Genomic DNA, 11,888 nt, shown 5'->3' with positions numbered 1-11,888 from the left:
TTTACAATATTAAGATATCCAAAATCTAACGATATCTCGTTTCATATCACGATATCGATATATATTAATACATTGCCCAGCGCTAATTTTAATAACCTCCCACTTTTTATAGAATCAGCAGCAGAATAAAACATCACCAAAGCAGACAACACAGATGTAAACCAATATATACAGCACAGCGACTGCAGCCGTATACACACATAATATTATAGCTAGCCCAGAACAGAAAGAGAGCTGCAGAGTGTTTACACTGAGTGGCGCACACGCACTCACGCAAAAGCTACGACATCCTCCTCTGGAGGAATACAACCATCACAGTAAGCTTGTTGTACTCACCTGTTTGAACGTCAAGTCCTCCTCAATCTACTCCAGGTTCAACTTCTATCGCTCGTTTATTCTCAAAGCATAATTTAAGTAGAGTCCATTCAGCCTCTCTGTTGAGCTAGCTGGGGCTCGCAGTCACCGTGACAGGGATTGATAACCCGAAGCAGCAGAAAAGCCTCACACACCTCGATGGAAGTAAACGTTCCATGTAGAAATCATCGCTGGAGGATCCACCATGGATTTCAGCCATAATACACTTCTTTAACTATCTATGATAATACATCCATGAGTTCATCGTTTAGCATGCTATCCAGGCCCAGCATGCACCTGTGGGTGTGTTTGTTTTGGGTCATTTAGCGTGTTGGGCGGGGGGTGTACTAAACCCGTGATTCATTCATAGACCGTATGGATTCATTACAGTAGGGTGTCACTATCTTTCTTTAACTGTCTTTGCTCACAACCCGATGTGAGTCGCGCATGCTCAGATTTAAACGGTTTACAGCATACCTTTTCATACTTGAATTTGTGAAATCCAAAATAATAAACTTTTCTCATTACAAACATTAGCAGAAGATGGAAATCAAAAGCCATTCAACTTTATTGTGTTTGATTGCTAACTTGTAGCCAGAGTGAACGAACTTCGTTAAGTAGGCCCATTTTTTGAGTGAATTATTGACATTACAGAAGCCTCTTGTCAGCATCTTGTAGGCTACTTGTCGTAAAGTAACGCATCTGCGACTCACTTTTATTTGCATATAAAATATAATAAAGAAGCGTATTAAATGACCATCATAAGTTAAGTTAATAAGTACACAATGTCTGTGGAAATGTCTTGAAATTGGTTATTTTATCTGATTAATATCCAAAACCCTAAAGATATGCCCTACAATGATGCCAAACAACAGCTTAGCGACTGTTGACCGTTGACAATACATGTATTGTAGGACTACAACTAATACAACTAGTATTTCCATTATTGATTATCTGTTTAGTCAATACAATGTCAGAGAAAAAGCAGAAAAGAAAGCACATTTTATAGCCAGAAACAAACCAAGTTAGGTGTTTTTGCTTTAAAATACCTCAAATGATAAGGTCAATGGATTATCAATAATGGGAAAAACTACAAAAATACAACTCAAGTTGTAATGAGCCAAGGTTTTCCTTTAAAGGTGTATCGAAGCTGTCTGTCTGTCTCAGTCTAGGAAATGATGGAGAAAGAAACAGAGTTGCTGGTGCAGGCTATGCGTATGTGCGTGCTTCCTTTCACTCCTGCTTATTTTGGTTGTTTGCTGAAGCAGTGGATTAATTAGTTTTTGTTTACATGTAGCCCACCCAAACTCATCCGATATGCATCCCAGCTAATTAGCTGGTAGCGCTAAAAGAGGACGTAATATTATAAAAATTTGTTTGTTGACTAAGCATCCCATTTTGTGTGTGTGATATACTGTATCTACATGTGGATATCACACCCCCAAAATAAACAGGTAGGATTAGCTCTAATTCCAGAGGACAACTGCACAATTTGTAGCACATGCCATCAACACTTATGAGTCATCATCTACAGTGTTTCTATCTAGGACACTTTCCTTAGCCACTGTACACACACCAACAACACACACACTCTTTATTTCTTGACGAAAATCTTCCTCCACCGTTGGTTTCCTAACCCTGAGTGAAAGGGGCAGGGAGAAAGTCAAATGCTTGATGTGTGAAAACCAATAAACTGATGTCTCTCACTCTTCCTCTCTGCCCCTGCAATTCCCCACTGGACTCCCCATTTGCTTGCATAACAGCACCTGCGTTCCTTTTTTCCACTTTCCCCATCCACCCTCCTCAAGAGGGAGAAGCATTGAAAGAGTGGGAGATAAGTGAAGGATAGGAGTGCGGAAACGGTGTTTTACAGTCAGAGAGTAAGAAAATAAAGAGACAGACGGGAGTGTGAGATGTGTGTGTTTGATAGCACCTGTTTTCGCTTTTACGCCTCCCTTGTTCCCAGCGGATGCCTGTCACCATGGACTCACTGGACTGTTTTATCGCTCTCCCATGGCTCTACCCTTCTACTTCTCCCCCCTCTCCACTGGTTCTCTTTTCTCTCAGTTTCTTTATCTCTCCCTGGGTCTTTTCAGGTGTGTGTGTGTGTGTGTGTGTGTGTGCGTGTGTGTGTGTGTTTGTGTCTTTCTTGTCTGGAAATGAGGAGGTGAATTTTTAAGAGCGTTAAGGAATGTTGGAGACAAAATAAGTATTGTTTTATGGAAAGCAATTCATTTACGCAAGCTAACTTTTCTTCGTTTGGTAATATTTTTGGATTCAAAAACGTTCTGAGCGGCTGGATATGACCCAGCAGACATTATCTGATAAAACGCTAATTTCTACTCAGACCCTCAAGCACAAGTTTTCCAACTTGAAGATAAGACTCTTCCTCAGAAAAAAAAAAATTAAGCAGGCTTGGGGGTGTAGACACATGGTGATTGCAATCAGCTAATTAGCTTAGCTTGATTTTCCGAACATCTCTGGTGGATTTTCAATCACAACATCCTTTTTATAAAAAAATCCAGAGAAAAAAGGTGCTAATAAACATCAAAAAGGTTGGACTACAATTTACAATGTACTTTTTTTTCATTTAAAAGCTGTGTTTTTGCTTTTGTTATGTCTGCATGGGAATGCCACATTTGCATTGCTAACATTTTTTTTGTCATCATGGTTTATCTACATGATAAATGGAAAAAAAAACACTCCATTTTCACTGTTGCATCCCACTGACTGCTGTGTTCAGTAGTTATGGCGTAGCAATGTTATTTGTACTATGAATGGATTTGCATTCATTTTCACATTAGCATCATTGACTGAAAGGTGTTAGAATTATTGACTGAAAGGTGTTAGCGTTGGCTTCCTTCATGTAACCTCTGTATTTCTGCTGCTCCAGGCTATGGTGGAGACAGCGAATAATTTGCTTCAGCCACGAGCCCAGGCGGCCTGGAGAGAACTGTCCACCATCGGGCAGCTGCACTCGGCCACTCTACTCCTCGACACCGTGGAGACTGGGGCTTTCATGTTAGCTGACAACCTCCTCAAGACGGACACTGTGCAGGAGACAACTGACAACATCCGTGAGTACATTTTTCTTTTTGGTTCCTTCCTGTCCTCCAAACTAAGTTGAACCCTGCAACTGTAGAGGAGCCTTTTGAGATGCCCTCAAGCAAGGCACTTAACCTCCCTTTGCTGTGGTTAAGCTACACAGTAGCCAAGCCTTGAAGGCTGCGGTTGCAATGGGTCATGTCTCAGGTGTTAATTTGTAGGAGCGCAAAGTATGGCTCGGCTGGAACAAAAGCATTTTTTGATGTTTTGTTGATTGTACCTGAATGCAATGCAACTGAGGCTAGAATGTCTACAATGTGATCGGAAATGTAAGAATAGCAGAAATGTGTTTCTTAGATTTTCTTTCTGATCTTTTTTTTCTTTTACAGCTCTTATAATCACGTAAACCAGCATTGGCTCCTAAAGATCTAAGAATATGATGTAATATGATAGTAAGAGGCAACGCTGACAGCATGCATTACTCACCCTGCTGCTTCAGATCTATGTTTCATAATACAAACCAGAAACAAAGTATACTATCTAATTTAACATTGCATCAAATAATATCATCACCCTTCATCTGTGCTATTACACATACACTAGTCTATATCCTTGACGTTCCACATACATGTCTTTTTGCCAATGTCCGTTTGTGCTTCCTTTGTGTTAGAATTTCACTCCGAGGGATTTCTGAGGACTATGGTTAACTGCTCCTCAGATCTCTGCATGGTAAATTGAGACAGCTAGCTAGCTGTCCAATCTAAATTTTCTCTTGCACAACTTTTTTGCAGCTGTGTGGAGCATAGCACTGCCCATGACAATTCTGATCAGTTTAAAGAAATCCCAATGATTCAGAGCATGTTTCTCTCCCATTCCGGAATGCCATGTGGAGTATCCAGACCCCCTCTGCTCCGCAGCGTGTTGATGGTCAAGCAAAGCGAGATTACACACACTAACACATTCTGTACATGGGAATGGACAAGAGTAGACATGAATGAAGGCAGGGCAAAAATAATTCTGTTTCACTTCTTTGATGGTTAAGAGAAAAACATGTGTAGATCAGCTTGTAGTTTGTCTGCATGAATCTGAGCTAAACAGCGCCAGGGCCATGACTGGCTAACAAACGGCATGGTTGCATAATGGATAAGTTACAGTATTCTAAAAGGGGGATTTAATGAGAAAATGAGAGTTGACATTAAACTTGTTTGATAGGTAGCCAAAGACACATTTTCTAAAAAATCTTGCCTTTGAACTAGATATATTAAACATCGCTATAATGCTGTAAACAACAATATATGTGTGTGTGTTATTAGGTAGATTTTACATATGAAATTTATTTCTGACGGGAAGAAATTCAGGCTGACTCCTTAGTGTAAAATATTTTTTTAATCTATATGTCTTACTTGATAAACCACCCTGTCAAATTAATAATTTGTGTGCATGAATAAACACAACAGAAACAAAGCAAACATCTGTAACCTTTAATAAACATTTAAGGTATGTCAAAGATAATCATGTTCTCATGTATCTCAGTCTAAAATCAGAATAAAACTGTGTAAAAGTAGCTTATTTTGATTACTGAAAACACATCCAATTTTATGTCAAAATTGCATGATAAAGAAAAGCAAGAGCAAATGGAATAAATGAAACAACATAACCACAGGAATGTGAGCTTTTGAATTTTTACTTTTACAATGACACAGCCATTTACTGGGTGGTCTTTCTGACTCAACACAATAACCTGCAACTTCAGGCCCACTGATACAGTGCTTCTGAGCAAATAACTATTTTCTTCAATAATATTATTCAATTTCTACCCATGGTCCCTGGCTCCATAAGCATCCGTATAGAGGCAAAATAAATAAATAAAATGAACTAATAACTAAAATAAATAAAGCTGTGGTTGCATTTGCCATAGATTATCAACTAGTCTATACAATAGACTAAATATACTTATAGCTTTACGTGCCTGTTCTATTATGTAGAGTAGGCTTGTAAAGTGGTTCTACATAATAGAAGAGAGGTCATGATGAAGAGGTCCGGATTGTGGTGTAAGAGGTTTTGAAGGGTCAAATCCACATAGACCCATCCTTATCTCACAAAGGGAGAAAACAACTGGCCTTCTAAGGCAGGGATGAATTCTTTTCCAGAGACTATAATAACTATTTGTTTTTTTCCCCCGCATTTTCTGCCCCCCACTTGTGGGCGGAATTGACAAAGCAGAACAAAGCTAGTTATTGTGTCGTTGTGCACATCACTTTCTCCTACTTCCATCTCTCCTCATCCTCTCACTGATCCTCTCATCATTAGGCCATAGAATAAGACGGAAACAAAAGCCCTCTTTACTTTCAATGCCTTTACTTGAAAATATATCTGTGAGTCCTTCTTTCATCTGTACCCAGCGATTTGCACTCTCTTATGATTCCTTGATTATCTTCCTATTTATTCCCTCTTGACTTGATATTTCAAAAGTTTCTCCAATTTATTAGTCCCTTACTGGGATTCACTGGCCTTGTATGCAACCCAGTATGAGATCTAAAGTTATGAAGGAGGAGCAGGAGGACTGAGAATGATGACTAAAGAAGAAGAGTGGATGAGCATGATGATGCATGCTTGAGGGTGATGATGGTGGTATAATGTCAAATGATGCTCTGAGGGTTTTCATTGCTCACTTTTGCATCAGTAAGCAAAGAAATCACATCTATTTAAGTCACATGACGAGGATATAGCATCCCAGCATTTTATTTTAATTGCAGACAGACAGCGGAGACAGATTCCACAAAGTCAATCACTTTCTCTTGTGCTCCCTTGAGTTTGAGTACAACAGTTCATTTGCCATCCTATACATTTTTACACTACGTCATTTTTAACGTCTATCTCCTCCAATGCGCCCCCTCCCCCACTGAACGCACTACATAAATATGGTTACATAAACAGTCATCGAGATGTAGGCTACCACATGTCTGAAGGACTTAAAACAGGAAATCATCTTTTTGTAGAAAATTTTGTTCATCGCATTCCTCTCCTTTTTGTGCCGTTAATCTTTCCTCCCAGCTAATCCAGTGGGCAGATCCATCGTGATTATCTCTCCCTTTTATTCATAACCGCCTCTCATCTCTCTGTTTTTCTTCTTCCATCCTCACTTCCCTCTCTCCATCTCCTCCCTCTCCACTCTCCTCATTGCACTTTTTAAGCCCCCCATTTTTTTTTTTCTGTCTTACAGAGGAGAGTGAACGACAGGAATACATTATTTGAATGACACATTTTAAAGAAGCCACTGCAGCTACTGTAGGTTATATTATTTTGTTAGGTTGTTATTGTGACTGTGTGGCACAGTATTACGCAGACAAATAAATAGTGTTATTATTAGAACCAAAACAGTGATTTGAAAGGATAACACAGTGGTAACAGCATGCGTGTGTGATAACAATAATGAACTAGTGTGTTTCTTAGGAGCAGGATTGTCATGACAAGGATGCTTTAATTAGATTAGACTCAGCGTGTTTTGATAACCTGCCGCTGTGTGTGGGTGTGAATGAGTGTACATGTATGTGCAAGTGTGGGTTGGTAAGTTAATGTGTCTACAGAGCTTGAGTGTTTAGTTTGGCTCGTGTGCAAGTCGGGGACAATTGCATCCTCAGTGTTTCTCTTTCTATTTCTGCCAGTATTTGCATATCAGTGTCTGTGTTAATGTCTGTCTGCCTCCATTTCCTCTCTCCCAGACCTTAGCATGTCTTGCCTTTGTGTCCTATCTTTTGTACTCTGTGAGAGACCATAGTCTTCTTTCCGCCTATCGCCACTACCATCCTCTCCTCTCAACGTACAGTATCTGCTCTTTTCCCGTCAATCATGCTCGTTTTGCTCCTCTGACTACCCTCTTTCTTTTTCACCTCTCTCCAGCACTTCTCCCTGACCTCCTAAACTTCCTTTCCTTTCACCCTCTTCTCCTGCTCCACCCCCTCCTCCACTCTCATTTCCATCTGTCCTTGTGTTGTTTATTTGATCAGAGAGCTGTTTTTACCATGAAAGCAGTGTCTAAATCACCAAATCACTCAGACTCACAAGATAGCGATACAGCAAAGGTATAATTAGTCCTTAATTAGAAACTTTATCTAATACATTACACGGCCGTTATCAGGAATGTGCTAACGAACCTGGATGGTGAAATTAGATTCCAACAATACTAGAGAGATGCTGGATTATCTACCTCAATGTGTTGGATCGGTTGCCTGGAGACATGATTGCCTTTATTTTTTAGCCTAAAAATCCAAGTTATTTCACTTTGATGCGTGTCAGTTTTTTTCATTTTCTTTGTTTAAATAAAGCTAGAAACTGCTTCAGGATGTGCTCTGCTGTGAAGCACTTAGTGAGAAAACATGGTTATTACAATCGGCTGCAAAACAAGCCTGATGTAACATGCTGTGCTATGATTTGACACTTGTGTGTGTTTGTTCGTGTGTGTGTGTGTGTGTGTGTTTGTGTGTGTGTCCAGAGCTGGAAGGGCCAGGCTGAGCACCGATGGGAACCTAGCAGACCTGACATTCCCCAGTCAGAGCTACATGGAAACTCCATCCAGCTGTCAGCCAGCACTCTCAAACAGCACGGCAGAAACGGTAGAAGATAAATCTCACATTCCCTCTCTTCCTCTCAGTCTCACTATGTCTCTCTCTCTCTCTCTCTCTCTCTCTCTCTCTCTCTCTCTCTCTCTCTCTAACCCACTCGCAAAATTGTTTTCCCACATGCAATCTCTCTCTCACATCCACTGTCTATTTCTGTCCTCATGGTTTAAGCCAACAATTATAAAGTGCACCACCTCCATGTCCCTGTGTGTCTTCTTACAGGTGAAATCAGGATGGCCTTTGTCCTGTACAGGAACTTGGGGGCCTATTTGTCCACAGAGAATGCGAGCGTTCGACTGAGCAGCGAGGCGGTCTATCCTAATTACTCTGTTATCGTCAACTCCCCGGTCATCACAGCATCCATTAACAAGGAGAGCAATAAGGTTTACCTGTCTGAGCCTGTGGTCTTCACTGTCAAACACCTGCAGGTAAGAAAGGTGCAAGGTGATGACTTCTTTTGGAAACAATAAAAATATAACTTGCTTGTGAGAGAAGGTGGCAGAAGTAGAGGTTAAGGATCAGGCTAATATTGTAGCCAAAGCTTGAAATACTATATTCCTCTGTGCCACAGAAATCCACTATTATTCAAAAAATGTAGACACATAAAAGAACTGACATGTTTTTCAATAGAAGTAACATGGTCACTTTTTTTTTCGATTCAGTTTCACACATACTGTACCGTTCTCCTGCGATAAATACTAACTAGAGAACCAAATGCGTTAATTCACAGCTGAAAATAGTTCCCAGCAAATATGCTATTAACTCCTGCTTAAATAGTGTTTGCTAAAATCTACAGTGCTCAGCTGTTTTAGAAAATTATTTAGCCTTATATTCTTTTTTCTAAAGGAAACATGTTTGTTTGCTCGTTTTTTAAAGTGCTCATATTATGCTTTTTGGCTTTTTCCCTAACCTCTATTGTGTTATATATCTTGTTTGTGGTTAGGTTTACAAAGTGAAAAGCCCAAAGTCCCCCCCAAAGGGACTTACTATCTCCAACAGAAAACACTATTCGCAAACTGCTCCAAACAGCTCTATTGTGTCCAGACTTTACTGCTGTGACGAACGTGCGTCACTTTGTTACACGTTATAATGCTCGCCTACCTGCTAACATGGCACGCCCTCATACTCTGCTTCTGACTGGCTGATTGTCCTTACCAGCCAGTCAGGCTGCATGTGGGACTCCCAACAAAGATGGAACAGAAGTGAGATGCCTCACTCTGTAGCTAAAAAAGAGAGCTCAACACACAGGGTGAAAAGAGGAAATGCAGAAATGTGCTGTACAAAAAAAATATGGTGTTTTTTGAGAATGAAACCATGTTAACGTTTTCTGATATAACCTCTAAATACAACTATGTACCTGAAAATAAGCATAATATGAGCACTTTTAATCTTCATTGGGCGTGATTGGGCTTGGGTTTGAGTGCCACAGACAGGCTGGGGAAGTCGGAATGTATTGAGTAAAACAGCTCTGACGGTTTTGGTAATTTCATGGGCTTTGCTGACAATAAGAAAAATATATAATAACGGAAGCTCTATCCTTCAATAGACTCTGGACTTGATTTTGTTTTGATTGTTGTGGGCTTCACTTACTAATATTAAATTATTTTGCCTAAGCATTGAAAGTTCTAGGTCATAGTTACATACAAAAAAGGGACTTAATGCAGCTAGGTAAAGAAAATGTTAAACCACTGTGTCATTTATGGTCATTGTTTAGAGGTGAAAGTCTTGCAACTGACTTGTGTTTTCACTTAACAAGACTTGACTCAACTGATGTTGACTTGCCCCAAATGACACAAGAACAGTGCTGGAATGGACAAGAGTAACAAACTGAATTAGAGTATAATTCCACATTGTTTCATACTGTTTGAGTTGTGGTGCTCAATTCAACACTTTTATGTTGTGTTGCTCATTCAACCAGCAAATGTTGATCCAGTTGGTGATCCAGCTTGTTGGTAGCAGAGAAATCCTCACTGTGCACTTGCTCATTTTGAGAATAATACACAGCTTCACCAGTTTACACAACACTAGCAGCTCTTACACATTAAAACCTCACACAACAATCACGGACACAGTGCTGTCGCCTCCTGCCATGTTTATTTGTTGCTGCCCTCTTGCATTCTGTCCCTTCTGTTTGTTGTTTTGTTGTAGTGTGTGCTTGACTCCCTCTGTGTTCCTTCCTCTCCATCCCCTTCTCTACCAATTCCTCCCACCATTTTCTCACTTACTTTGGCTCTCCCAACACTTCATGTTTCTACATCCTACCTCCCCCATGAATAAGTATCTGTTTTCTGCCTTCCTGCTCTCTCACCCCTCCTCCTCTTTGCCCCCCCCCCTCTCTCTCTTTCAATTTCTTTCTCTCTGTCTCGGTTTCTCACTCTCTCCCTCCTCCTCCTCCTCCCTTGCCCCTAGCATTCGGAAGAGAACTTCAATCCCAACTGTTCATTCTGGAGCTACTCCAAGCGAACCATGACGGGATTCTGGTCTACCCAGGACTGTCGTCTGCTGGCCACCAATCGCACACACACCACCTGCTCCTGCACACACCTCACCAGCTTTGCAGTGCTCATGGCCCACGTGGAGGTGAAGGTAGGCATTTATTCTGCAGTGCCTGCCAGGTGGGGATGGGCATGATCAAAGGGTCAGTTGTTCATCATTTGATTAGCAGTGGCTGGCAAGGCTGGTCAACAGATTCTAAAAAGGGAGGGGGGGGAGAAAGAGACGGCGACCACAACATCTGGAAAATAGATTGGACCTCTCCAGACTCTACTGAGAACTGAGTAATCATTCTTGGCAGGAGAAATTTTGCAATTGGTTCGTCAAGCCATCTGATGACATCGGGTTGACAAAAAATATGCATATCAAACATTCAGTCTATTTTGGAGTTCTGGATAACCAAAACAGATGCATTTTAATCAACCATAGAAACCTACAGCAGAGACACAAGCTACAGTTCCTATTTTATTGTAAAAATGATATTTGACCGATCAGAAAGTGAAAGTGGCTTGTTTATTTTGTTATCTGTGAGCCACTGTGGGCGTGTTGGATACAAACCTTATTGTCCTGCTGCGCGTGGGATAAGTACTTTTTGTCTCTCTCTTTTGTTACGCTAAGACCAAGTTCCTTTTCACAAATCGGCTCTTGTAACTCTGGATATTGTGGGACACCCAATCTCTCCCTCTGGGCCAGAGGATGTGTGTTACTTCTAAAGGGGTCATGGTCAGAGCTAGCTTGGCAGCCCTTTGTGAACACAGTGTGAGGGTTTGAGCAGTAGATCCATCACAGCAGTGCTATGTTGAACATTGCTCTGCCTGCCAGGTTGCAGGACACTGATGGATAGAGGCAGCACACCTGTGCAACGCAGCGTAACGCTGTGGCCCTGAACGCTCCGCGACACACAGCCAGACTCACATCAGTCGTGGGATGGTTGGGGGGATGTGTGTCTGTCAGCACAGTATGCTTCCTGTTTCAACCATATGACTTATTTATTTTTCTAGCAAACTGAAGCTAAACATAGCTAAATATTGTCGCTGTTTATAAATTTTTATTAAGTAACCCACTCAAGCTTGTCTCTCACTTTTCTTGCAATTTCCACAGAAAGCAGACAGCATGCATGACCTGCTCCTGGATGTCATCACATGGGTGGGGATCCTGTTGTCGCTGGTTTGCCTGCTTATCTGCATCTTCACCTTTTGCTTCTTCCGCGGGCTGCAGAGTGACCGCAACACCATCCACAAAAACCTCTGCATCAGCCTCTTCATTGCTGAGTCACTGTTTCTGGTGGGCATTAACAGGGCCGATCAACCGGTAAGAAGGGCGAGATTTTCTTTGAATTCATATCTGTGTGTGTGTGTGTGTGTGTGTGTGTGTGTG

General features: G+C 41.1%; 1 protein-coding gene across 1 annotated transcript in view; it reads left to right on the top strand.

The window, feature by feature from the left end:
• The window catches only part of adgrl3.1 (adhesion G protein-coupled receptor L3.1), a 120,323-nt gene that overhangs the window by 85,176 nt on the left and 23,259 nt on the right, over positions 1-11,888 (top strand). The window contains 7 exon segments of the mRNA XM_032533584.1: positions 3,248-3,431; positions 6,337-6,346; positions 7,901-7,944; positions 7,947-8,012; positions 8,241-8,446; positions 10,428-10,604; positions 11,613-11,822. Of these exon segments, the coding sequence (XP_032389475.1) occupies positions 3,248-3,431; positions 6,337-6,346; positions 7,901-7,944; positions 7,947-8,012; positions 8,241-8,446; positions 10,428-10,604; positions 11,613-11,822 (897 nt within the window).

This window comes from Etheostoma spectabile, chromosome 2, assembly GCF_008692095.1.
Source record: "Etheostoma spectabile isolate EspeVRDwgs_2016 chromosome 2, UIUC_Espe_1.0, whole genome shotgun sequence".
Taxonomy (NCBI): domain Eukaryota; kingdom Metazoa; phylum Chordata; class Actinopteri; order Perciformes; family Percidae; genus Etheostoma; species Etheostoma spectabile.
Note: the sequence above shows the minus strand (reverse complement) of the source record. Positions and strands in the feature narration are given on the sequence as shown.